The sequence below is a fragment of the Dromaius novaehollandiae genome, chromosome 3 (genome assembly GCF_036370855.1).
Source record: "Dromaius novaehollandiae isolate bDroNov1 chromosome 3, bDroNov1.hap1, whole genome shotgun sequence".
Taxonomy (NCBI): domain Eukaryota; kingdom Metazoa; phylum Chordata; class Aves; order Casuariiformes; family Dromaiidae; genus Dromaius; species Dromaius novaehollandiae.
Genome location: NC_088100.1, coordinates 32,528,117 through 32,552,082, shown reverse-complemented (window position 1 = coordinate 32,552,082; position 23,966 = coordinate 32,528,117). Strand labels below are relative to the sequence as shown.

Here is a 23,966-nt window from a genome sequence, read left to right as displayed (position 1 = left end):
TTGTGAAGTGCAAAGACAGGCTCAACAGCTGAATGAGTAGTATTAATTATATATATCTCACAAAGAATATGGGACAAATGGGGGAGGTAGCTTAAATGAAATATGCAAGAAACCAGTTTTGATGCAGGAACTGCTGAGTAACAGCATCAGGGCATATGAGTCAATTCTTCCCTGTTTTGTCAACAAGAAATAGTAATTATTTTAGTCTTAGAAAGAAATATTGCTTTCATGGCTAAGGCAGCTGTCACTGCCACTCCATGAATCTACTTCCAGTGAATCTTATGAAAATGATATGTGAAAGATAATTTTAAACATCAAATTTCTGTGGAAGCTTGAAGTCCTGGAGTGACTTTAACACACTCAAACATAAGAATAAAGATGTTAAGTTGTCAAATGACAGGTACAATGGGAAGGAGAAACCTGTAATTAGAAAGCTCTTGATATATTTGCTAATATTTGAAGATACCTGAAGCTTATTTTGATTTGTTTTATCTTTGACCAAAGTCAGAAAGGGTAGGAAGTTGGTATTGTTTCTCTTGAGGTTTCAATCTTTAGCCAGGGCATTTCTGATATTAAATTTCATTCTTGCTGCTTATTTCCACTATTCTGTGCGCATGAAAGATTGTTTTGATTAGATGAGAAAAACAATATGCTTCTCCTAGAGCATGGCTTACAGTGCTGTAGTACTACTTCCCTCTGGTCAAAAGGGATTCTGATCACTCAATATCAATTCATACTTGAAGTGGAAGTAACACTATTCTGTCTAGAGAAAAATGAATTAGACATTCAATGGAGTGGTGAATATGGAGCTTATCTGTGTGGGTTTTGCATTATGTTAACTGTTCATTGGTTTCTCTCCTAGCTTAAATGTTTTTTGTGTTTTCTTGGCTTTTGTTTGTGGGCTGTAACTTCCTTGTGCAGTTCCGTTTTATGGGCATTGTATGCATTTTTTTTGTCAGTCTGATTACTATAAACTGACTAACTTTTCCCTCATGTTAATGAAATCTTGATTACAAGAGAACTAAACTGAAATTTCTGTGTACTCTAGCATAAAATCTATAGCCACAAAGATTAATCTATGGATCTTGCATGTTTTATCTGGAAGTGTAAAAGCACTGACTATATTGTTGCTAGGAGAATGTTGTCTTTCTAAAACCAGAGGCTTTGTTAGAACCCTTTGTTACCTTACTATTTTTATTCTAGGAGTTTTGATCCTTTTTATATTAACTGAATTTCTTAAGGAGCCTATCTGGCAATCGTTACTCTGTCCAGTAAAAGCTTTATTTTGTTAGATCTGTGATGGCAAATGCTGCTGGTCAGTAAAAGCAAATTTCTGAGGCCATTTTCAAACTTGAGATCTAAGTGCCTTTGCACTGTACCTGGTCAGTTTGTAGGAATCCTTGTGTTTATCTCCTTTTATTTAAAATACTGGCTCATTGTGGCAGAAAACGGAGCTGCTAATGACACTACCTCTAGGAGCCGGATGCATCTAAAAGCAGTCCATCTAACTTAAATGTTCCACAAGTTACAGCTTCCAAAACCAGCCATTCTTGCTGTAGCTGCTTACTCTTTTCATCAAAATGCTATTTAGCTTTGCAGGGAAAGCTGTAGTACAAAACTGACATTTTTCACATGGTTTCAGAGGCGGTTGATTTGTTTTACTGTAATGTAGAGCTGACCTGTTCTGTAGGAGTGTTTGTTCTGTTATACAAGATACTTGCCCTGTCATGTAACCTAAGCAAAGCATATGTGAGTGACAGTAAATAGTACATACAATAGGTGCTTCCTTCATATATCTCAGTAGCATAATGAGGAATAATATCTAGCAATCAGACTGGAAACAATATGTATTAAGATGCCAGTGTTGAAGTGCTGCTGCATCTGAGGTACCAGGGAGATGTGTATGGACCATCATTTCATATAGATGTTTTTAAAGTTTAATAACATTGAGTAGTAGCACAGGCCAGATGGTAGCTCAGAAGTAATGCCAATACAAGTTTCCCTTTAAAATTACCCTTTCTCATGTGAAATCTCAAACCATTTGGGACTTGTATAAATTTAAACTAAAATGCATCAAAACCCTTCTTGAGAAGCTAAAGTTAAGTTGAATTACAAACAGCAGCTGCATTTTGCAATGTTGTTTCTGAATGATTACCAGTAGGCCCTATCAAATGTTCTTGAGTACCTGAAACCATGCCTTCAAAGCTTTTAGTATCTGGAATATGTTGTGCTTCTACATTCTAATAGTAAAGCTACAGGTTTTCCTTTGGAAGCAGCTTTGAATGTACTCTAGGCAGAATTAGGTTCTGCTTGAAATCAGATGTGTGCTTCAGCTGCCACTGCATGACATTCTCAGACTGAATTTTCCATCTAAAATGTTTGGTGTTAGATCTGTTTGTATGTAGCTTCATGTAATGTGAATTAAAATGGTTTAGAGTGCACAGGACCTCAAGAAGTCACTTGGTCCAGTCCTTCTGCTCAAAGCAGAGGTCCACCAGAGCGGGTTGCTCAGTTCTGTCCAGCTGAGTTTTGATCACTTCTGGATGGATACTGTGCAAGCACTTTGGGCAGCCTGTTCCAATGTTTATAGTGTTGAATTTTCCAAATATAGGAATTTTTCTTACTACAACTTGCCTATTGCCCTTTGTCCTTTCATCATGCAGGTCTGAAGTCTTACACTGTCTTCTGCATAAGTCCCCATTATATAGCAGAGGCAGCAATAAGATGCTCTCCCCAACACCTTTACTTCAAGCTGAACAAACACATTTCCATTGTATGCTACTTGTGCTAGCTGTTGTAGTGGTCCTCTGCTGGTCTTGCTCAAGTATGTCAGTCTCTTGTGCTGGGAAGGTCAAAATTACAGTATTCCAGATGCAAACTCAAATACAGGTGAGTAGAAGGGCGGGGAATAATCACTTTTCTGGACCTGTTGGCTGCATTCTTGCTTCTGAAGGCCATACAGTATGCAGTTACTTTTTTTAGCTGGAAATGCACATCAGCTTATGCTCAACTTGTTGTCCTTTTCTTTTTTTGCAAAGCTGCATTCAATCCATTCAACCCACAGTCTGCACTTTTGCATAGTGTTCTCTTCATCCCAGGTGCTGGACTTGTCCTCTGTCTCTAACCTTACCAGGACTGTTATTTGAAGGGGCTGGAGAAATGGGCTGTCTAAACAGGTGCCTTACTGTCCAGTGTGCTGGGCCACTGTGCCCACCCTCCCTGTTTGATTTACAAATCAGTTGAGCATGTAATCTATTTGATCTAGCTCATTAATGAAGAGGTTAAACAGTATGGGCCTCAGTGACTCCCAAGGAATGCCTGTGTCTTTAAATTGCATAGTTCACACCCATTGAACTCTTTCCTAACAAACCACTTTATCATGCTTTTGTAAAAGCTCACTATCTGAGAGATGAGATGGACTGCATAATGTGCAAAAAGCTCTGCTCTCATCTGAGTTGTTAGTACATGAAATCACTTTTTAGGTTTCAGTGAGACTGATGCTATATCTGCAAGCAGTGTTTTTTCCTTAAAAGCTTGCTTAGATGTCACTATGCCTAAGTTAGTCAGACACTTCTGTTAATTAGTCATAAATATAAAGTATTATGTAGGGATGAGATTTTTATCAGGTACAATTCATGAATTTTACACTACAGAAATTACATTCTTAATCTTAAAGGGTACCTGTCACTGGCCAGTTTTTCACTGGTTGCTAGACATCTACAGTTCTCATGTTTAAGCACAGCATGAATTGGCATGTTGTTTACCTATCTCTTGTATTGAGAGTAATTTTTTTTTGTTTCTAAGTTTTTAATGTAGAGCTATGTATTGATATAGATACTCATGCATATAGGTACTCATAATGGTGTTCCAAATACACAGAGTGACATGAATGGGTGAATTAAGCAGGCAACCATAATATTTTCTAATACTAATATTTCTGAAATGCATGATATAACTTCAGTGCATTGGATTTCATTGGACAAGCAGTTTCTGACTGCTCCTTCTAGATTTGTGGACTCTTCTCACATTACCTAAACAACTGTATGGAAGTCACTATTCTTACTCCTTGTTTGGAAACATTAATCTTTCTTCATGGTCCTCAGCTTTTTAGCTACAGAATTATCTATTTCAGAGCGAATGCTTATTGAAATGAAAAATGCTCCACTGGTTTTGAAAAGGAAAAGTTGACTTTTCCAGCACAGTGGGAACTGTGATGCAAAAGAAACAAAAAGCTTTATTTTTGGAAAATAGTTATTAAGCATGGAGAAATTGTGATTTAAACTGTCCCTTTATGAAGGAGAAACAGTTTTGTTTGCCCTTATTTGTCTTCCTGAAGTCCCAAGCTAATTCAGTTCTTGGGAGAAGCTTTTGGTTAAGGCTGTCAGTAGACTGAGCCTAATGTTGGATGTTTGGCTTTATTGCTTGGTCAGCACTATGTAATGTGCTCTACTCTTCTTTCTTAAAGTAGTGACAATTCATCTATCAGAATCTTGGTAGCTTTCCATGTATGCTTTTACTCTAAATGATCAGGATACTGTCAAAGCAATATTTGTAACTATCATTCTGGATAACAAGTAGTTACCTTTAGTTCAGGATGTTCACTATAATTTGATTTATTCAAAGTGCAACAGAATTTAGAAGAAAAGCATCATGTTAATCATTAGCCTATTTAGTAATATTTTAGTTCAGAAGGAATAACTAAAATGTCATTAGTTGAACCTGTGACACTGAAATGTTTTCCACTGAAACGTTTTCCTCAAGGTCAAACTGTTCCAAAATATTTACCATCTATTTAATCTAATTACTGTAGAGACCCATCTGAGGGTCTCTTTAACTGTTCCTTAATTCAGGTAAGCAGCTGGAGAGCTGCAGATGGTGTTGACTATCCTATTTCCAGTTGTCTTCACCTTACCGGTGTTTCGTATTTTATTTGAAACTTTATTTCACTTTTTTGTTTTATGGCTATGTCATGCTAGCAAATAATGGACAGTTGTGAAGAGTATGCTGCCCAATTCATTTTTCCTCTTATGCAGGGTGTGTACTACAGAGTGGTGTGATGGGGGAAGGGGGAGAATCTCTCAAAGCTTTTTTCCTCTTAGCTCAGATCCTTCTTGACTTTCCAGATTGGTTCAGCCAAATGCCTGCCTTTACCTGTACTTTCATTCTTCTTGTGTTAGTGAAGAAACTTGCTTTTACTACTGAAGCTCTGTTTTGCTCTTTTATCTGCAGAATGTGCCTGGTTCTGTGTTGTATGCCTTGTTTCACATTTGTGAAAACATACAACATAGTAGGCTTACAGCTTTTAACTCTAAGTAACCTTAAAGGAAATTGGAGGAAAGCAATAAAGTCATCTCTGGGCACTGCTGTTCTTTCCCTCTGGGTCAGGGGCAGGAGACACCTCTTTGCTCAAGATGTTTCTTTATGAGCAAGAATGAGAAGTATGAGTGATGTCTTGGTGGAGCCTTGTGCTGTAGGGCATGGAGCAAATGTAAGCTGTAAGGGATATCTTCATAGAAGAAATATGCCTGCTTTACTCTTAGCTGTTTGCACAAAAGCATAACTGTGGTCTGCTTTGCTAAGAGGATGGTAATCTGGCATGCTAACTGTATCTTCATTAGTTTATGACTTTGGATTTTTGTTCCAAAACTTCTGGGCTATGCCTGATTCTGGCTTTTGCTAAGTAAGAATTATAATATTAAATGCAGCTGTCTTTATCAGCTGTTCTGACCATACTTTTAGAGAACCTCTCAATCATACCTACATTGGAAAGGAAAAGTAAATGTTAATGGACTTTGTATTTAGCAGGTTAAATTAAAGCAAAGTTTGATATTTCAAAAGTATTAGATGTAAAACACTTGTGACAGAACAAGTTATTCTCATATAAAAATCAAGGAGGATTTGTGATGTACAAGAAAATGGAACAAGTCTCTTCAGGTTGAATTATATTTGAACCATGTTTTTAGGAGTCAGATGCAGAAGGCATGTATCCTGTGGAGTCCTGCAATATTCCTTGCTTTACTCATGTTACACATTCTTTAGCTGCTTTGCATTTGCTGTCTGGCATGTGTACTTCTGTGGTACTATTCTGGTTGTAGTACCTCTACATATAAACTTGAACTAAGGTAAATTCATGAACTTAATTTGCTTCCTTGCTATTTTTTAGTGATTAAGTTTATGTAGGATCTTGGTGTAAGAAAAATGCTCTGTTCCCATAAGCAATGTTGGAACCTTTCTATAGGGTAAATGAATTAACTGCGTTAATGTCTGTCAACATACCTGTGGAAGCATAAGCTAAGATAAAAGCATATGCTGACAGAAGTGTTTGTTATGAATAGCTTGAGCTTCAGCCAGCAGAATCTTCTTTTTGTCCATTATATTTATAACCAAGGAACTAGAAGTATAACACTGTCAGATGAAGGCAAAAGGAAGCATGTGACTTGGCAGTGCTGGCAGAAATTTGTTATGGGTCTACTATATTCTTCCAAAAACAACCTTGAATTTTAATAACTTCAGTGTTACAGTAGGCAAGCAAATGCTTCTCTACAACAGCAGTAATATTCTGACCTGTAACTCTTGAGGCTTTTGGCCACACACCAGTCTAGGGACACAGTACATACATCTTACTAGAATAAGCTATATAGGGATGTAAGTGAGGTAAGGAAAGAAAAGAACTTTTGATTCTGAAAGATGAAGAATAGGACTAGGTATACAAGTTTGGTCTGAGACAGAAACAACAAATTTGAAGCTTAGTATAGATCAGAAACAACTGCTGTTGATAATATTAGGCAATCTTGATCTCTGGAGCAGACAGGAAGGTTAGGAGGATAGTTGTGACAAAGGTACTAACTATAAGATAGAAGTAGCTGTCTGAGCACAGGACTGGGGGGTTAGCAGGGATGAAAGAAATGAAGTTTTATCAGTCTGCCTTCTCATGTCTATGTAAGTTAAGAATTTTAGTTCATAGGTCTTCTTAAAGCTATCTCATACCCTTCTAGTAAGGATCAGGACTGGAAGGTTGTACATGTAGGGGCTATGAAAAATATTCTACAACTAATGAATGATAACAGGAGGTTTCTCTTTCTGGTTTAGTAGTTGACACTTAGTTTTGATGAAGACATCTGGTGGGGTGGATAACACATACAATGTTCCAGGTTGTCATATGGGATTCAAGGCTTCTAGTGGTTCTGCAGGAAGAAGTCATGGTGGCTGCTTGAAGCTATTAAGTTTTGTTTTGGCTACTCTGGTAACTTTTATACCTACCTAAAATCTGCAACTGCTAAAATATTGACTTTGACCTCTGTTTATCTGGCTTTACTACCTTACAGTCTGAGTATTATTTAAAGATGGCAATATTGTCCATATAAATGCCCACTTTTGCTTATGTTGCTATTATACAGTTAACTCCTTTTCTTTGGAAGGCAGTGATTGCAAAGGAAGTCTGTCTTACAGGAAAGAGTGCTTTAGCAACTATGAGCTTTGACTGGCTTTTAAAAAGGCTTTTAGATGCCTGCACTGTTTTTGACTATATAGTAATGTTTGTATATCTATGTTTATGCAACAAATGAAAATAAGTTATGCTGTGGAGAAAGATGACAGTTCAGTTTGTCAGGGCTGCTATTCTGAACTAGAATCACACTCATGGGAAATTATTTGGAGTTTGCATCCTACTAAGCTTCCAATTTATCTATTCAGTTCTAGTTTTCAGAGCTTCTGCTAAGCTGTCAGTTCATTTGTAGTTTAGTTTTTAATACAACCTAAGGATGCAATTTGAAAGCAGTAGCACAGGTATAACAATAGCATGAGAAATGTAATACTGGGTTTGACCTGTGGTCCATTTATTGAAATATGCTATCAGACAGGGGCAGTAGGAGAAGCTATTTAAGGAGAGCATGTAAGCCTGGTCACTGTGTGCTGTTTCCCTTGTACTTCTCCAGCATCCATGCTTGTATTATGGATGTTAGAAGGTACTTCCCTTGTGTGATATAAGTATCTGTGAATCTGTTGTTCATGAATTTTCATGAAAGTTATTCATGTTGTTTTCTCACCTGCTGATACCCTTTCTGCAAACCCTCATGCTAATAGATTCCAGAAACCACAGCCTGCTGCATATAGTACTTAATTTTGTTTTAAATCAATATTCTGTTTTATCAAATTTAAATTGCTGGAAAACAGTTGAATGAAGTTGTTGCTTTATTCAGATACAAATATTCTAGACACTGTAGAGGTCTGGCTTGGGGGAGGTCATCTCGAGCCAAGGTTGTCTTCCTGACAAGAACTGCTCTTATATAGTTCACTGTAATATGTGGTATTGTTCAAGAAGGTGGTTGAACAATAGAGCTTCTAATGTGGAAATTCTGTCTTTAAACAAAATATCTGCCTTTAGAAACTGTTATGCCTGCTTGTTAGATGACTAAAAAGTTAAATTATATAGGCAGCCCTTATTTGCCCCTTTTAGGAAAGGGTGTTAGTCCATATAGTTCAAGTGTACCTAGAGAGTATTGCCAAAACTGGGGTCAGAATTGGGTGAAGAGTAGGCACACTTTGGGTTACTATCTAGTGTCCAGACTGTTTGGATGCCAATTTCTTCTCCAAAATTGGTGTTAGGTGTGGTTTGGAGCATAGTAGATGAGAAATGGGAGACCACACTGCCTCTTGGCATGGGTGTCACTGCCCACTTCCCTATACTGGGGAGTGAACTGTCTTGCGTATCCTGCTGACTGCCTTTTTTACGTGATCTCTTGAATGTTGCACACTATACAAGCTTTTATGCTACCTATCTGCAGTCTCAGAAATGCCTTAACAGAATTAAGAATTAACATATCAAAATCTGCAGCTTTATAATGGAGAAAAAGTACATTTTTTAGATGTAGCCACACTTATGGTGTTAGGGAATGAGTAAGATTTAATCAGTGTATCAGGTTTTGGATGCAAATAAGTTCTCTGCTATATGGCTCACAGAAGGCCTGGTATGTAGTTCTTGCCTGCACAGCTCAACTTCATAATTGCCTTTTGTTTTTGCAAAAACCTATGCAATCCTGGTCAAGTGAGTTTTTCAGAAAGTGTATTGAAATGCATTTTTTTAGTACAGCATCTGCTTTGTATCTTCTACTTATGGTTACATTACTTCTGAAATGGGAGTGGGTTATAACAGATCTGTGGTCAGAACAGGTGGTAATTGATGTGTCTGTAGAAGTTGTAGCTGATAGCGATGGAGTTACCTGTGTAACTGCCAGCTCCCAATACGACCTGTTTTCACACTCACTCTTCTGTAATCACAGATGTCCCTCTTGTGTGTGTATATTTGATAGTGGAGAGTGCATTTGACTTAACTGAGTAGAACCATTCTTCAGAGCAGAATACTGTCTGAAACTTCAGAATTATCTAATTCCAATTGCAGGAAAGCTTTTATAGTAATATGTTACATCACTAATATCTGCTTTCCTTTTAGATCAGTGTATTGTTACTCGGACATACCTCTTTCTTCACAAATTTTGGTTCTTCAGTGCTGTCTATTATTTTGGGAACTGGGCATTCATTGTAGTAAGTACTTTTATTCAACTTGATTCTGTGATTTCTAAATCATGTACTGTAGTTGTCACTGAATCACTTGCATCACAACACTACCTTCAGTTTTACATGTATTGCCTTTATATGCCACTTAATTGAATAACAGTAATGTACTATTAATTTGCAGGTCTTTTTAATTGGATTAATTGTATCGTGCTGCAAAGGAAAGAAATCTGTCATTGAAGGTGAAGTAGATGAAGATGATTCGGACATGAGTGATGATGAACTGTCTGTTTACTACCGTTGACAGCTTTTTGCCTTCAAAGTTAAAAAATGTAATTTAAAGTTATGTTGGATATCATACCCATGTGGAATCCATGTGGAATTTCTATCAAAATAGGCAGCTGTGCACCTGTAAAAATAGAGGAAGTAAATGTACTCATTTAAAGGGGGTGGAAAAACTGACTATTATTGGAGTATCACTGTATCAGAAAATACTGAAGCTGGGTTTGAATAATATATGGAGAGTACTGTTTTATGATTAAATGTATATGTGTAACTTTCTGATGTACAATTTGATAAATTGTTTGCAACTATTTCATAGTTGATGTTGCTTTTCTGTTAGCCTAACTTTCTTAAATACTTTCATGCCTAACTTGTATGACACTTTTATGCAAGCTTGTTTATAAATAAAACTACCTGAAATCCAACAAAACAGCTAGTATACATTGCTGGAAACACTTGGATGAAACTTTCAGAAGGATGTGACTTTAGTTTTGCTGATGTTTGTGATTCCCATATAAAACTATAGTTGAAGAGAGACTGTTTTTACAGTATTCCAAAAACACCTACTTGATAAAGTGGTGAATTCCCAGTATGTGAGGAATAAGTAGTTTCCACACTCTTGTCTCCATTTAAGTTACTATGGAATGGGTAGCTTTTGCTCTATCAGGAAATCGTTAGTGCATATGACAATATTCAGTGTTCTTAATGTTTAGTATGATTAAGTTCTGAAACTGCCAGGTGCCTGCCTTAGTAATAATGGAATAATTAAGATGTGATTAATTTTTTAACTTTAATGCAAATTGCCTAGTTTGACATTTTTCTTTCAGTATTTAGTATAAATGTCAACTTATTTACAAGCTTATATGTTTATATAAACACAATTCATAGAGACTCTTCATGTCCTCTTCATAAAATGTTAACTGCATAGTTACTGGGCTTTATTTTTAAGGCTGAAAATAATTGTCTTCAAATGTACTTTGACAGCCTCCAGAAGAGACAATATTTAATAGTACTAAGTACTTAGCATTAGGAGTTTAGACTTCTAATGCTGCCTGATGGGAAAATATGGTCCATGCAAGCACATGGAAATATAATTTAAGTAATATTTTATAAGACTAATTGTTAAACAATTACTGAAGTGTACAGAAGTCATTAATATATTATTCCCTGCTTGCCTGTTGGCAAACTCTTAAAGCTGGCAGTTCCCTTCCCAATTATCCCCAACCAGTCTGCTGCTTCCTGTAGTACTCCAGGATGTCTGGAGTTTTAATTCTGTTCCAGTATTTCAAGAAGTCAGAGATGCTTATTTTAAAGAATTCATGAACACAGGGAATCAATGTTTAGACTGTTTTTACAGGAACAAAAAAAGCTTCAAGTCTTCTGTGTCAGCTACTCCATGACCCATATTTGTGACGTGATATGATGTTATGGTGTTGCATCCTGATTGTAAGTTTGAAATATATGCTCAAGCTTGCTTGACTAGCAGCAACCAACTTGTTTTCTACTGGGATATATGAAAGGATGAACGTTCAAATACTGATAGCAGGTACAGAAGCTTGACTAGGGGGTCTGTTTTGAACTCCATTTGACTAATGTTAACTAACCACTGTTTAAATTTGCCTGTGGTCATGTTCACAAAGGAGGAATTATGTATAAAAAATTCAAATGCTTATGGTGGAACCTGATGTTGGGTGTCCGGGAGTCTCTTGCAGTCTGCATCCAGAGAGGATGTCAGGAAGCCATAGAGAATACTACTTTTTGGATGTCCTGATTAAAATTTAAGGTAATTTTAATAACATTAAAACTACTCAAATGTTCTTTTTGTTGGTTTTGTTCATATTTCATGTTCAGCTTCAACTGATCTTAATCATTGCTCCCCTTTTTTGGCTGTATCACATACAGATTTTTTTCTTCTGTGTCCCAGGGCATAAGATTGGGCTGTGATACCCAGTTTTGCTGCAGTGTCAGTCACCCAGTTTTGACTTTCCTTCCCACTGGGGAGATTGCTGCTTGTGCAGGGAAGCTGGGCAGGATGCTGTGTTGGTTTCATGCCATGCAGCTGCTCAGTTATCGGTCTTGGGTGTCACTGCCCAAGGACCGTGGGCATCCTCAGGCATTTGTTGCTTTTATTTGCCAGGTTCTTCCTACTCCAGTCCTGTCTTTTTTCCATCTAGTTTGTATGCAGAAGCACAGCATGTGATCTGCCTCTGAACTGGTGCTTCTGTTCCTTGTCTGTTTACCAATTGGAGGATGCAGTAAGCACCCCTTTTGTTTAGTCCAGGTGTTACCAAAATTTATGACCAGCCTTTACTGTTTCCAGCAGAAACTTGCTTCTTGCTAGCTGCAGAGTTCAAAAGTTCTGTTTCAGACACAGCGTCCACAATGCAAATTTGTTCACATACTACATCCTCAGTCTCTCAGCAGTTCAGTGAACCTGTGACTACATTTTAAAAGACTTTGTAAACACTAATATACTTCTAATAAATATATTGGAATTCATCTCTATCCAACACTACCTTCATGCAATGGACACTTGATATTTTTAACACTCTTCTGGCTTTAAAATAAATTTGAATTTTCTGGATGTGTTTTTGAAGTGCATTCTGTGTAATGCAGTTATCAGCTGGATTAGTTCATTCAGTATCACCTAATGAAGAAAGCTGTTGCGGTGAAACACCAGATAGCCCTGTCATAACATACTTGTTGATCTGTACTTGCAGCAGCCTTAAGAAACAACTTCCAACATAGTCTGCTTCCTTGTCTCTTGTGCTGTCTTCTATACACTACTTAAGTAAAACAATGAATTATTTAACTTTTTCACAGAGTTATTTCTTCTGTGGTAGCGTTTGTATGACTTGTAAGTAAACATCTAACATCTTGAACTGAATCTTCAGAAACTTCCTTTTTTGACTAAGGACACCTAAAATAGCAACAGAATTATTTCACTGTGTTTTGAAGATATATCTTGGTAGTCTGAACTTTAGAAGCCTCTGAGTAATTGTAGTGCTAGTCAGACCTGGTTTCTAAGTTGGGGAGGGGGGAGTGTTTTGGATTTGTGGTGTGTGATTTTTTTTTTTTTAAAGTTGCGCTTAAAAATTTCTACCATGTGGAGGCTCATGAACATTTAAAAGCTATTAAGCTTTAAATCTTACTGACACATCATCAAAACATAAGCTGTTGTCACCAGGAGTAAATTTAAGAGAATTCAGCAGCAACACATGCCAAATGGGCTCTCTTCTTGCTTGCCTGTTCTGTTGTGATTGGTTTATCTGGAATTACAAATCATTAAATACAGTAAAGCCTATAGTAGTCTGTTGGTTTTATTTCTTAGCTGATAGATCTGACGGCATGGAACAGATTTCTTGCTGATCGTCAGAAACCAGTGAAACACTTGGTACCTTTTATGCTTTTGTCTCAAAACGTCAGGAAAAAACTTCTGGGTGGACTTGAGATTCTGCATGTAAAAGAGAAATTCATTTTTAGGTAGAATGTACCTGCACTGGAATGATGCCACACAGAAAAAGCATTCTGTGTTCAGATAACATGACAATATACACTAAAAAAATCTAATGAACTCTCCAGATGCTAGTGTTCCTGCTAGTGCAAGTTCTGGAGTAGTACAATGACCCACAATAGAAAACCATGAAAAATGTTACCCTCTTACAAAAATTATTATGCAGTTTATCCTAAAATACTCATAACTATTGGCAAGTAAAATGGTTATGATTGAACTATTTAAGAAAATTGAGAGAACTTGTCTCCAGGTAAGTAAGTAGATGCTCAATCCATTATAATGACAGAGCACTGAAAAACGTGGTTCTGTTGGGATAGGGGAATGAAGCACTGGTTGTGAGATGAACTAAGGAAAAGAGATTTATCCTGTTCTGAAATCAGCTCAAATAATTTGACATACTCAAGTTATGTTCTTCTGGGTATTAGGCTGAAGATTTTAGCTCATATTGGTAATAAGCTTTCCTTCACTAGTAGAACTTCTGTTCTCTTGCAACCTTCTGCAAAGAAGCTTTCTTGTGGATAAAACAAAGTTGATTTCCCTCCACTAGGAAATGAAACTAAGAATCCTCATGTTTTTGAAGAAAAGCCTATTTTGCCTATTTCTAATTTAAAAAACCATTGTTTTACTTGTAAGATATTACTTTTTGTTAAGCTAAACTTTAAGACATTCTGCCTCTAAATTAAGAGGCTTGCCAATTTTGGGTATTTCAGTGGATTAAAAGTTGTAGTGTTCTTGACTAGCTTTGTAGCAATTAGGTGAAAGTTAAAGCAACTTCAACAACAGCCTGTTCAGAAGGATTGCAGGTATGATAGCTCTTCATCCCTAGAAGTTTATGGCTTTAAGATGATTGATTTGAAATAATGAATCATCACCTTTGAAAGGTGCCTGTATGCCTTTAAGCACACTTAACAACTGGTTTTCTAGTTCTCTTCCAGATTCACTGCTAAGAAAAGCATGATGTATTTCAGGGAGTACATTGAAATTGATTTCTGCAGGTCTGATTTTTGAGAAAAACTATGCAGATCTGATAAGTTTCGTAATTCTCCTTCATTCAATACCCAAGAGGGCATAGGGGACCCTCCCTTATAACAACCTGCTGATCAGTGTTGATTTCCCCCCCCCCCCCCCCCAATAAACATGGCTACTTTTTTTTCCCCCCCACAGAAAAATATACAGGTAGCCTATAAAGCATACAACTTAAATTTTCAAGCAACTTTGAGGTTTGGTATGAAAATCCTAAGTGTAAGAATACGAGTATCTCTCATAGAGGAAGAGAAGACACTAATTTGATATTAAGGGGAAAGAAAGAAAAATTTGGTTGCTATGAAAGCCTCCTTTAAGGCTAGACTTTGAGAATATTCCAAGTAAATGTGAAGCTGAATACATGTATAGTTCCTGCTGAGATTCAAGTTTGAATATGGGGTTTTTTACCAGAACATACTGAGCTTCTTGTGAGGAAGTAAAATATAAATTGACTCGAGCTGTTTGGCTTCTGCTAAGCTGCTTAAGCATGAATTTTGATGTTACTGTCAGCCACACAGTTTGCATGACTGAAGATCACCCCCAAATTACAAATGTGTCCCTTCAACTGAAAGTTCTGAGTGGATTTTGGAGGGGCCAATGAAGAAAAAATACTTTTCTGTTTTGAGATGCATAATCTTGGATGTAGAATGGTTTCTTCAATCTAAAATTAAGTTCTTAACAATAAATACTTAGTACATAGAAATAACTGATTTTTAATTACAAAGCAGTAATTATCTCCAGAGGAACCCTCATTTTCTCAAATTTGAAGCAAGTACTTTAGTTTTTCAGAAACTGATCTTGAAGCAATAATAGTTTCGTTGATATCCTTGGCTAGAAAATAGGCCTTTTAAGTTACACAGAGGCTGATATCACAATTTAGGATAGGATTTTCAAAAGTGAGAAGTGCAGCTCCTACTGTAAAACACTGGAAGTTTAGATCTTAGGTGATTTGGAAAATGCTATTTTGTGTGTGAAGTACTTAAGGAGAGAAACAAAACAAACTTTTCCTTACCAGTTCATGAAGAAATTAAAGGATCAGAGGATCATCTTAATGAATGGTAGTGTTATGCCAGCACACTTTATGCATTTGAAAATACCTTCCTGAAAGGTATTTGAGTAATGCATTGCAGAACAGTTCTCAGGCCTAACTACTCATACCTCTTATTCTGATAGGAGGCAGGATAATAGGAAGAAAGAACTGGCATATTTTCAGAAGTTGGGTGGTGTCTTTCCTGAACTAACTTTAAGCATGATGACAGGAGACAATGATACCATCTCTTGTAGATGCCCTTTTAAAATATGACTCCTACCCCTTTGCAATTTAAAGCCTGTGCAAATGCAACCTCTGACAGTATGCTAGAAGATGCTGAAATCTCTAGGAGAACAGTGTTCTCAGTGAAGAAGCAATTCTAACAGATAAGACTAAGGCTGGAAAGAAGACATTTCTATATGCTAGATTCACAGCTTGCACTGCAGTGTTCAACACTACCTACATTTGAGATAACTTGATGTCTAAAAGCTAGATGCTACAACACTGTAGGCCAGCGCTTTGTGGAGAGAATTAATGCTGAAGGATAATGTATGCAAAGCTAGAGTGCTGAGATAGGAACTTGCTCATTAGAGATAGGACAGTGACAGATATTCAGAAATGTCCTCTGTGCACATGTGGCTAACAAATCTCATTTTGTATCAAATTTAAGATATAGCTGTGACTGTCCGCTTCATGCGGACAACCTGCCTGTTGCAATATTGGCCCAGTACTGGTAGGTTTTGACACTATCCTCAATTTGAGGGGAAAAAGCTTTTGCTTTCACACCTAGAAAAGCATCCTCATTGCATTCAGAGTGAGTACTCTATTTCTGCTGTTGAGCTTGGTCTATTGCAGGTATCTAAACACCTGTTTGCTTCATGGAGAGAAAAATAAAAGAAGCAATTGTTATAACCAAAGGATAGAGGAAGAAGCCTGGATGCTGAGCTCTGCTCTTCAAGACACCTGCAAGAATGGTGGTGGGTTGACTTCAGGACATGGTGGCAACCAATTAATTCCAATGGCCTTGATGTTCTGGGAACAGCTAGATCTGTCCTGCAGGATTGAAAAAAGACTGCATCATAATGTAATCAGGCAAAGCAACATTTATTCATTCCTCATCCTGTCATTTTACCTTGCTCAACAAAGGCTTTATCATGCTGTAGAACCTGTGCTACATGTGTATAAAACCAGCAATGATGTGATAGACTTGCTGAGCAAACAAATGATGCCAGCTCTAACTGGCACCACTTCTCACCAACAGGAAAGCTGCCTTCTTCCAGAGATGAAGTGCATCTACTTTTGCTTTGGAAGACATTTCAGATCAGCATCTCTGACAAGCTGGTATCCTCCTGTGGTGGAGTGAAGAGTTCCTTTAATGCCTTTTTAACTGCTTACACAGATTTCCAGTGCAACTGTAGAAGTCATGTGAGGATGGGTCTGTCTCATCCTCTTAGCTATGTATGAACAGTCCCTGTTTTGACAGGCTTGCTGTGTATGTCTTCGCGGTTCCCAGTAAGGCTCCCAGGTCTCCTGCCAAAGACACAGTGATAAGTACGTCATTCTGACTTGGCTGAGCTATGACTGGTGGGCTGGATGAGTAATGTGGAAAAGGGCTGCTCTTCACCTATGTTAATTTCTGTCTTAAAAGTGAATGTACTCTAAATAAAGATGTTTCCATATTAGCATCCTGGTTTAGCCCAGTACCTGAGCAAATTTTTGTCGCAGTAACTCTAAGTTATCTGATTCGATGGGAGTGTTTTGAACTGAAGAGTTCATTTGATAATAATAATAGCATATTACATCTCATAGTGTTACTTTAATCTTCATATATTTCTTAAAAGCCTTACGTAGCTTTACCTGTTTATCCTAAATTAAGCATAGGACTTAACTCATTCTTATAGGACATTTTTTTTATGCTTTATGGTTTGGCCTTTGTTTTTCTGCTTATTTTTAAAATTCCCTCTCTGGGATTGTCATCTATTCAGGCAAATGTTCTCCAAGCGCTTTGAAGAATCTGCTTCATTTTGTATAATAATGTTGCAAAATTTATACTCAGGTAGGATCTGAGTTGCACTTCATAATCTGGTTGCTTAGTTTAGTTCCAAGTCATGACCCTCCCATGGATAAAAGAATCTACATGCTCTATTTCATTCTACATGTTGTCTCTGACATGAGTATGTTTTTCGGACTTTTTCCAAAGATGTTCTCAGTGATTTTTTTGTAAATTCTCAGCTATTTAGCTGCAAAGATTATACTGCTAGTTGGCAAACGTACTTTTTTACTTCCTGTACACTTTACTGCAGCTCATCCAGTATCATTATTTTTTGAAATATGCTAGTACTCCCAAATCTGTAATGCTGCTGAGTGAGCAATTGCAATTATGAAACTTTGCATATTGGACTTGACTATTAAATTGCCTGCTGGACGAGACCTGTTCTCCATATTGATTTAGCCAGCTCTTCTCGTTTCCACTGTCTTGAAGGAAGATCCCTCTCTGTAATGACTGTCATTGATATGAAGGATGAAAAATGTGTCTAATGTGCTCCAGTGGGAGTGTGGCACAGTTTCCCTGGAGTGACCCAACCCCAACAAGCTATGTCCAGGTATGAAATATTCTTAAAGCATGGTTAGTTGTTTATTTGACACTGTATTAGTCTGTCTCAAGAGCTAGTAATGGTTCACATTGTTTGCATTTTATGTGTTCATATGGTTAGTTCTTGTTTACAAAAAATGCTCTTCTATTGTGACCAAATGTCTTCGATTAGAAAGTTCCTAGAGCAGGAGCTATTGCAGTGATAAAAATACTATTTTGTTGTGGCTCTTTTGTATGTTTTCAATGAACAAAATCTTTATGGCATGTTTTACCTTAGCCTGACTTGTATTAAATATACTTTATAAGATAAGTTGATAAAATGCCATTTCTCTCACAAGGCTGCAGCAGATCTCTATGTGCCTTAACAATGCCCAGCTTCCTAGCACACAGCCTGAGTATCCAAAGGGCAGGAGACTTACATGGTCTAGGGAACAGCTGGCACCCAGCAGGGAGAGAAACCAATCTCTTTTGGACAAGTAGCCACAAAAGTTTTCTTGAACTGCAGTGAGGCATCACAGTGTACACTTGAGCCTTAATGGTCTACAAGGAGCTGGTCGGATGGATGAGCCAGTTTGTCGTCACCTGCCTGTCCCTTAGGAAAAAAATGCATTTGTGTTGCCCAAACAGGTATGCATACATCCTGGGAAGTGGTTTTATTTGAAAGGAATAAATAAAAAAAAAAAAAAAAAAAAAAAACAAACAAACATGAAGCCAGACTTGTCAAATGTGGCTATATGTTTCACTTCTGCACAGGTATCTCCAAACACATTAACTTGATTCCTTACCTTGTTAAAATGCAAAGCTTTAATAACTATGCCTAGCAAGAAGACCAGGTATCTGGGATTGCATGGATAAAAAAAAAAAATATGTACAATGAATTGTATTAGCTGTAATGCTGCATGCAAGTGAAGGATATATTAGTGGAGCTCTCAGTAAAGTGGAACACTTCAATTTGAAAGCTAGTTAACTGGGGACTGCAACCTTTCCTGGGACCAATACAGTCTTAGATATATCAGAATAGTCTATCTTATATGCTCTCTCTTTATGAAATCCATCCTTCTGCAAGGATATATTTCAGGTTACAGAACCCCATGAATGTAGAGCTGGAAAAAAACTCAGAAGGTTGTCTAGACTAATTAGGACAACTTATAATACAGGACTGTGCAAACATTTATGTAGTATCCTATCCATTATTGATTTTTCAGTAACACAGCTGGCTCTAAGTAATCCATCTCAATGGCTATTATCCTTTCAGATATAGCTGATCAAAGCTCTTTCCTGCAAATGAAGCTGGCATCTTATTGCTCTGTCAGGGGTATATAAATAGCTGTTCACTGTTCCTTTAACAGTCTCTTCTATTGGAAGACTGCTACCATGATTTCTATGCTTTCCCTGATTCCTGAATTCATCATCTTTTCTCTAAAATAAAGTATTTTCTTCAGTCTTGCCCTATATTATTATGGCTTTGTGAACCTCCTTTTATTCTTACTGTTCCCCTCTGGATACTTTTGGTTTTGTCCATGCCTTTGTTTAACTGTGGTATTAATAACAGGCCAAAACATTTACTTCCACATAAGGGGAATAAATACTATGGTTTTTAATCCCAGGACTCTTTGGCTGAATTTCTACTTAGTTGTTATTTAGTATTTCTGCACTTTTTGTCTTTTCTAAGAAGTTGCAGGATTAAACAAAGAGGGGAATAAGAGTGTTGCCAAAACTTAAGCGTCTTAACAGAATGAATTGCATTATTTCAGACAGAAAATATTTGTAGTAGGGGAAAATGTGTACAGACAAAGGTGGACCTTTTTCCATGTATATCTATTTTAGTCTGTCCTTTTAACGCCTCTCGAATAAACCTGGTAGTTATTACTGAGTGAATTCCTATCATGAACATTGTTAAAGATGTTTGACTAAAAATAATACTTTTACATACTAGCACAACAGACTTGTGTAAGAGGTAGTTGATTTGTACAGCTGCACTATCATGGCTAGCTCCATACTACTGAATAAGGAAAAATCTGAACTCTGTATTGGCTCCAGACTTCTCAAAGACTCTTTAATAACATCTATTCATATGTAGCTGGTTAGCATTCCTTGTTACCTTAAAAAAAATCCAACCTCATATTTTAACTCCATACTCATGTTGGGCATATATGAAGAAATCTAAGGTGAATTTAAACCCTAACACACAAGAAAGTTCACCTGAACAAGTGAATACTTACATAGGGAGCAGGTACACTCTAGCTCTGTCTAGTTCTTTGTACAAAAAGTTTTCTTCTGCCCCATCAGAGCCAAGCACCATTTTAGTCCCAGCTCCCTGGCTTAGAAATCTTCTCTGTTACTGTTTTTCTGAAGTGTGGGGCTCATTTTGGGCTGTGCTATAAGAAATAGCTTTTTGGTCTTCTAACAGGCATATGCTTGGTGTCAGAAAGTGACACATCTTTGTGTTTTGGCATATGATGTAAACACTCTCTTTTACTGTACAGCTGGTGGGGAATGTGGCTTGTGGTAATGAAATTAGGGCTTCATAAATCTCAAAGTTAAGAATGAATAACAGAAGTGGACGTTTGGTCAACTACTACGGTGAGTAAAGTGGACATGTAATGCAAAGGCTAAAGCACAGAATGAGATGCAGAAAGGAAAGGGCTTCAATTACAGTAAAAGGTAATCCTATAAATGTTAGTAGGAAAACAACTCTCCTACTCAGAGTGGGAAAGCTAACATATACTGCTAAAGACCATCAGATAATTTATTATCTCTGTGTTGTGACAGTCTTCATGAAAAGAGTTGCATGGCTAACTCCTGTGAGCTGCTGGCTAGAAAAATTAATCCAAAGATGAAATGATGTAGCTTTGAATGAGGAAGGAACAAATTAAGAGGGTACTTCAGGAAGATACTGCAAGTTTGTTGAACTTCATCATAAGATGCAACATCCCCTTCTACCTAGTATGCCCTGTTTCCCCTCCCCATAAAAACTGTCTGAGGAAATCTCAGAGCCTTTCAGTGATCTGGGGAAATATGGTGACAAAGTGTTAAACACTAGACTTGCTTTTTTCAGTGTCCTATCTTTCACAGGCAGAGTTAGAAGTAGGAGCTGGAAAAGTTTAGCCCAGTCAGCTTCACTGTTATTCTAAGAAAAATACTTGAATGAATAATATGTAAGTGCCTGGAAGGTTGCCAGGAGATGAATATCAGTCATCGTGGATTTACTGAAAACCTGTCTAGCAGACAGGTTTAATTTTCTGCTGTGAGAAGGTATGGGCCTTGTGGGCAGAGAAGAAACTGCAGAATTTCTGGCTTTGGAAAGAATTTTGACAGTCTTGGTGACATTCTGATAAGTAATCTCAGGAAACGATATAGATGAACCTACTATTGGGTAAATGCAAAAGTGATTGGAGAACTGCACTCAGCGGATATTAACTGATGATTAGTAAACTAGGAAGATGTGTCAATTTGGGTACTGCAGACTTTCCTGGATTCAGTGTTATACAGTAATTTTATTATGGACCTGGATGATGGAATGGAAGGTCGATGTAATAAACTTGCAATTATTGCAAGTTTAGGGAGGATTGCAAATACTATGGAAGAAGAGAATAAAACTTGAAATGCTCTGACAAAAATGATAGGAATGAGTGCTGTGGTCAGGCAGAAAGCCCATATGAAGAACAACTGGCTACCAGATCTAATCTAGAAAAGGCTCTGGGAATTACTGTGCATTACAATTGAAACAAGTAGGGCTCATGGCTACTATTTTTCTTTCTTCCCCTAAAAAATTGTTGGGGGCACATAAGGGAGAAGCTAACTTGCAAGACCTGTGAAATCGTTGTTCCGTATGCTTACCAATATTTAGGTCTTACCTGGAATACTTGCTGTTGTTTTGGGCGCTGCATTTCGAAAATATGTAAGCATATGGGAGAAAATTCCTAGGAGGATAACAGGAACGACTGGGTGTGGAAATACGACTTACAAGGAATGGATGAACTGAATGAACTTCTGGGAAAACCATTTTAATAGCAAGAACAGTGAAACACTGGAACTTTCTGTTTGGCAAAGTTAGGGAGTCTGTCATGGGGGATCTTAGCTCTTAAGAATCTGTTTGAAGGAAAATAAATGCCTGCCTTTAGTGTGTCAAGGACATGCAACATCCTGCATTATGCCTTGAAAATACTTAAGCTGTTGCAGGAGGGCTTGCGGTCATACTAACCAGAACACAGCAGATTCCTTATCTCTACTTAACAACTGTCTTGTAAAAGCCTCCTGTTGGTGGGCAACAGTTTTAACCTGCTGTTCAAGACTTTCTGATACTCTGTTACATCCCACAGGTGAGAGTCAGTGAGAAGGAGATTGTGGGGGAATTTTGAAGACATGTTCATAGCTTGGTGCTATTCCCGTGTTCACACTGTTCCAAAAACAGATGTAGTCATGGGAGCTTAAGGTGCATAGAGAGCCTGAGTTCACACTACAGAAGTAGCCCATCAAAAGTTAATTCTCCATTATAGTGATTTGTGCAACTCAGTTTTTCAAATACTGTCAAGGAGCAGATTAAGAACAAGTTATAACACTGAATCCAGCTGATGTCACCTCTTTAAGAGGGATAACTAAGATTCAATGTCAACTGCTGGTGATTGCTGAGCAATGAAGATAAATTGGGAAAAGAAATAGATATCTGAAAAGCTGTAAATCAATTATAATGACATAAAATCACTAATAGAAACAGGCTGATCTAAGACAATTTCTGAAACTAAATACTTTAGAGAAAATCAGAAAGTGATAATATGCTGCACTTAAGGGATATAACTGCCGGCAAAGTTTGAGAGGCTAAAGAGAAAGCGAGGAACTGCATTATTAGTGGTCTTCTCTACAAGCTTTGGTGTGTAAAAAAGGCAGCAGGGCATGTCTGTGCAAGAGCCACAGAAAATGGATAAAGCAAGGTTATAAGGCTTTGTTGTTGTTGTGGTAGGTTTTTTTTAAGTCACCAGTTTTGAGAGTTACCGGATGGTGCAGCATGGTACCTGATGTAGGAGTTGTTATTCAGGAGAAAACAGCATGGTGCCTCAGCTATTGGTATCACAGTGAGAAAACTGATGGTCTTTATTGATAACTATTGTAGTGGAAACATGTACATAGATCAATAGCTTTGCCAGTGGGAGGAAGAGTATTAGGGGAAAACTTTCAACAGTGCAATTGATTTAAACAGTTTCTTAAATATATTTCTGTAGATGCTTAGAACTTTTCAAGGTCCTAGCAGCTAAAGTCTTAGTGACTTTCTAGGATATTAAAATGCCATTTTTCCTGTTAGTTTTGTGTACCTATATTTCTTCAAGTGTGCATACTAATGTTTCCCAAGCTGCTGCTATTACTCTATGGCTCAGTGCTTAGAGCCATAACTCTCGCAGCATTTGCAAAATAGGATTTTCATCATATGTTGCCTGTATAGCCTGACAAGCACCTGCTAGATTTGGATTGGTAAAAACACATATTAGAAACCAAGATTTGTCTGGTGTTCACAAGACAAAAATGCACTGTGTAGCGCACACGTATTTTCCCCTGATATGTTCGACTTGCTGTGCATGAGCTGCGCAGATGGCATGTGCATGCATAGTCATTCTGATGTGTGCTGAATCCACTGGCATGTGAAGGCCATCTGCACAGTAGCTTGGGTGCATTAGACTTTGATCAACTGGATGTGATCTATTGTTTTGCATTGGGTTTGTCCTGCAGTCAAGTCAAAGCTATTGCTCCAGTCAATGTGCCGCATATCTGCATATCCTGTGCAATGGACCACGTTCCTCATATTCCATGCGGACAAAATTTGTGATTAGAGAATGGCAATTTGTGTTCATGTTTAGGAGTCCCAGATGCATCTATAACACTATCTGCTTTGGACAGATGCAGTCTTCCTGTGCTCATGCTTTGAGATAACCAAAAGTAATATCATACCATTAGGGTACTAGTATGGCACTAGATTGGATTAATTAACCTAGCTGAAGAGCAGGATATATTTAAAAAGACAA

The 23,966-nt window shown here is 37.5% G+C and overlaps 1 protein-coding gene across 3 annotated transcripts in view; it reads left to right on the top strand.

Moving 5' to 3' along the window:
- LMBRD1 (LMBR1 domain containing 1) overlaps positions 1-13,096 on the top strand; it is an 88,334-nt gene extending 75,238 nt beyond the window's left edge. For all 3 annotated transcript variants that reach the window (XM_026095882.2, XM_026095881.2, XM_026095880.2), the window contains 2 exons: positions 9,449-9,540; positions 9,695-13,096. In XM_026095882.2, the coding sequence (XP_025951667.1) occupies positions 9,449-9,540; positions 9,695-9,814 (212 nt within the window). In that variant the 3' untranslated portion in view covers positions 9,815-13,096. The remainder of the gene's footprint in view (positions 1-9,448; positions 9,541-9,694) is intronic.
- Positions 13,097-23,966: the final 10,870 nt, after the last annotated feature.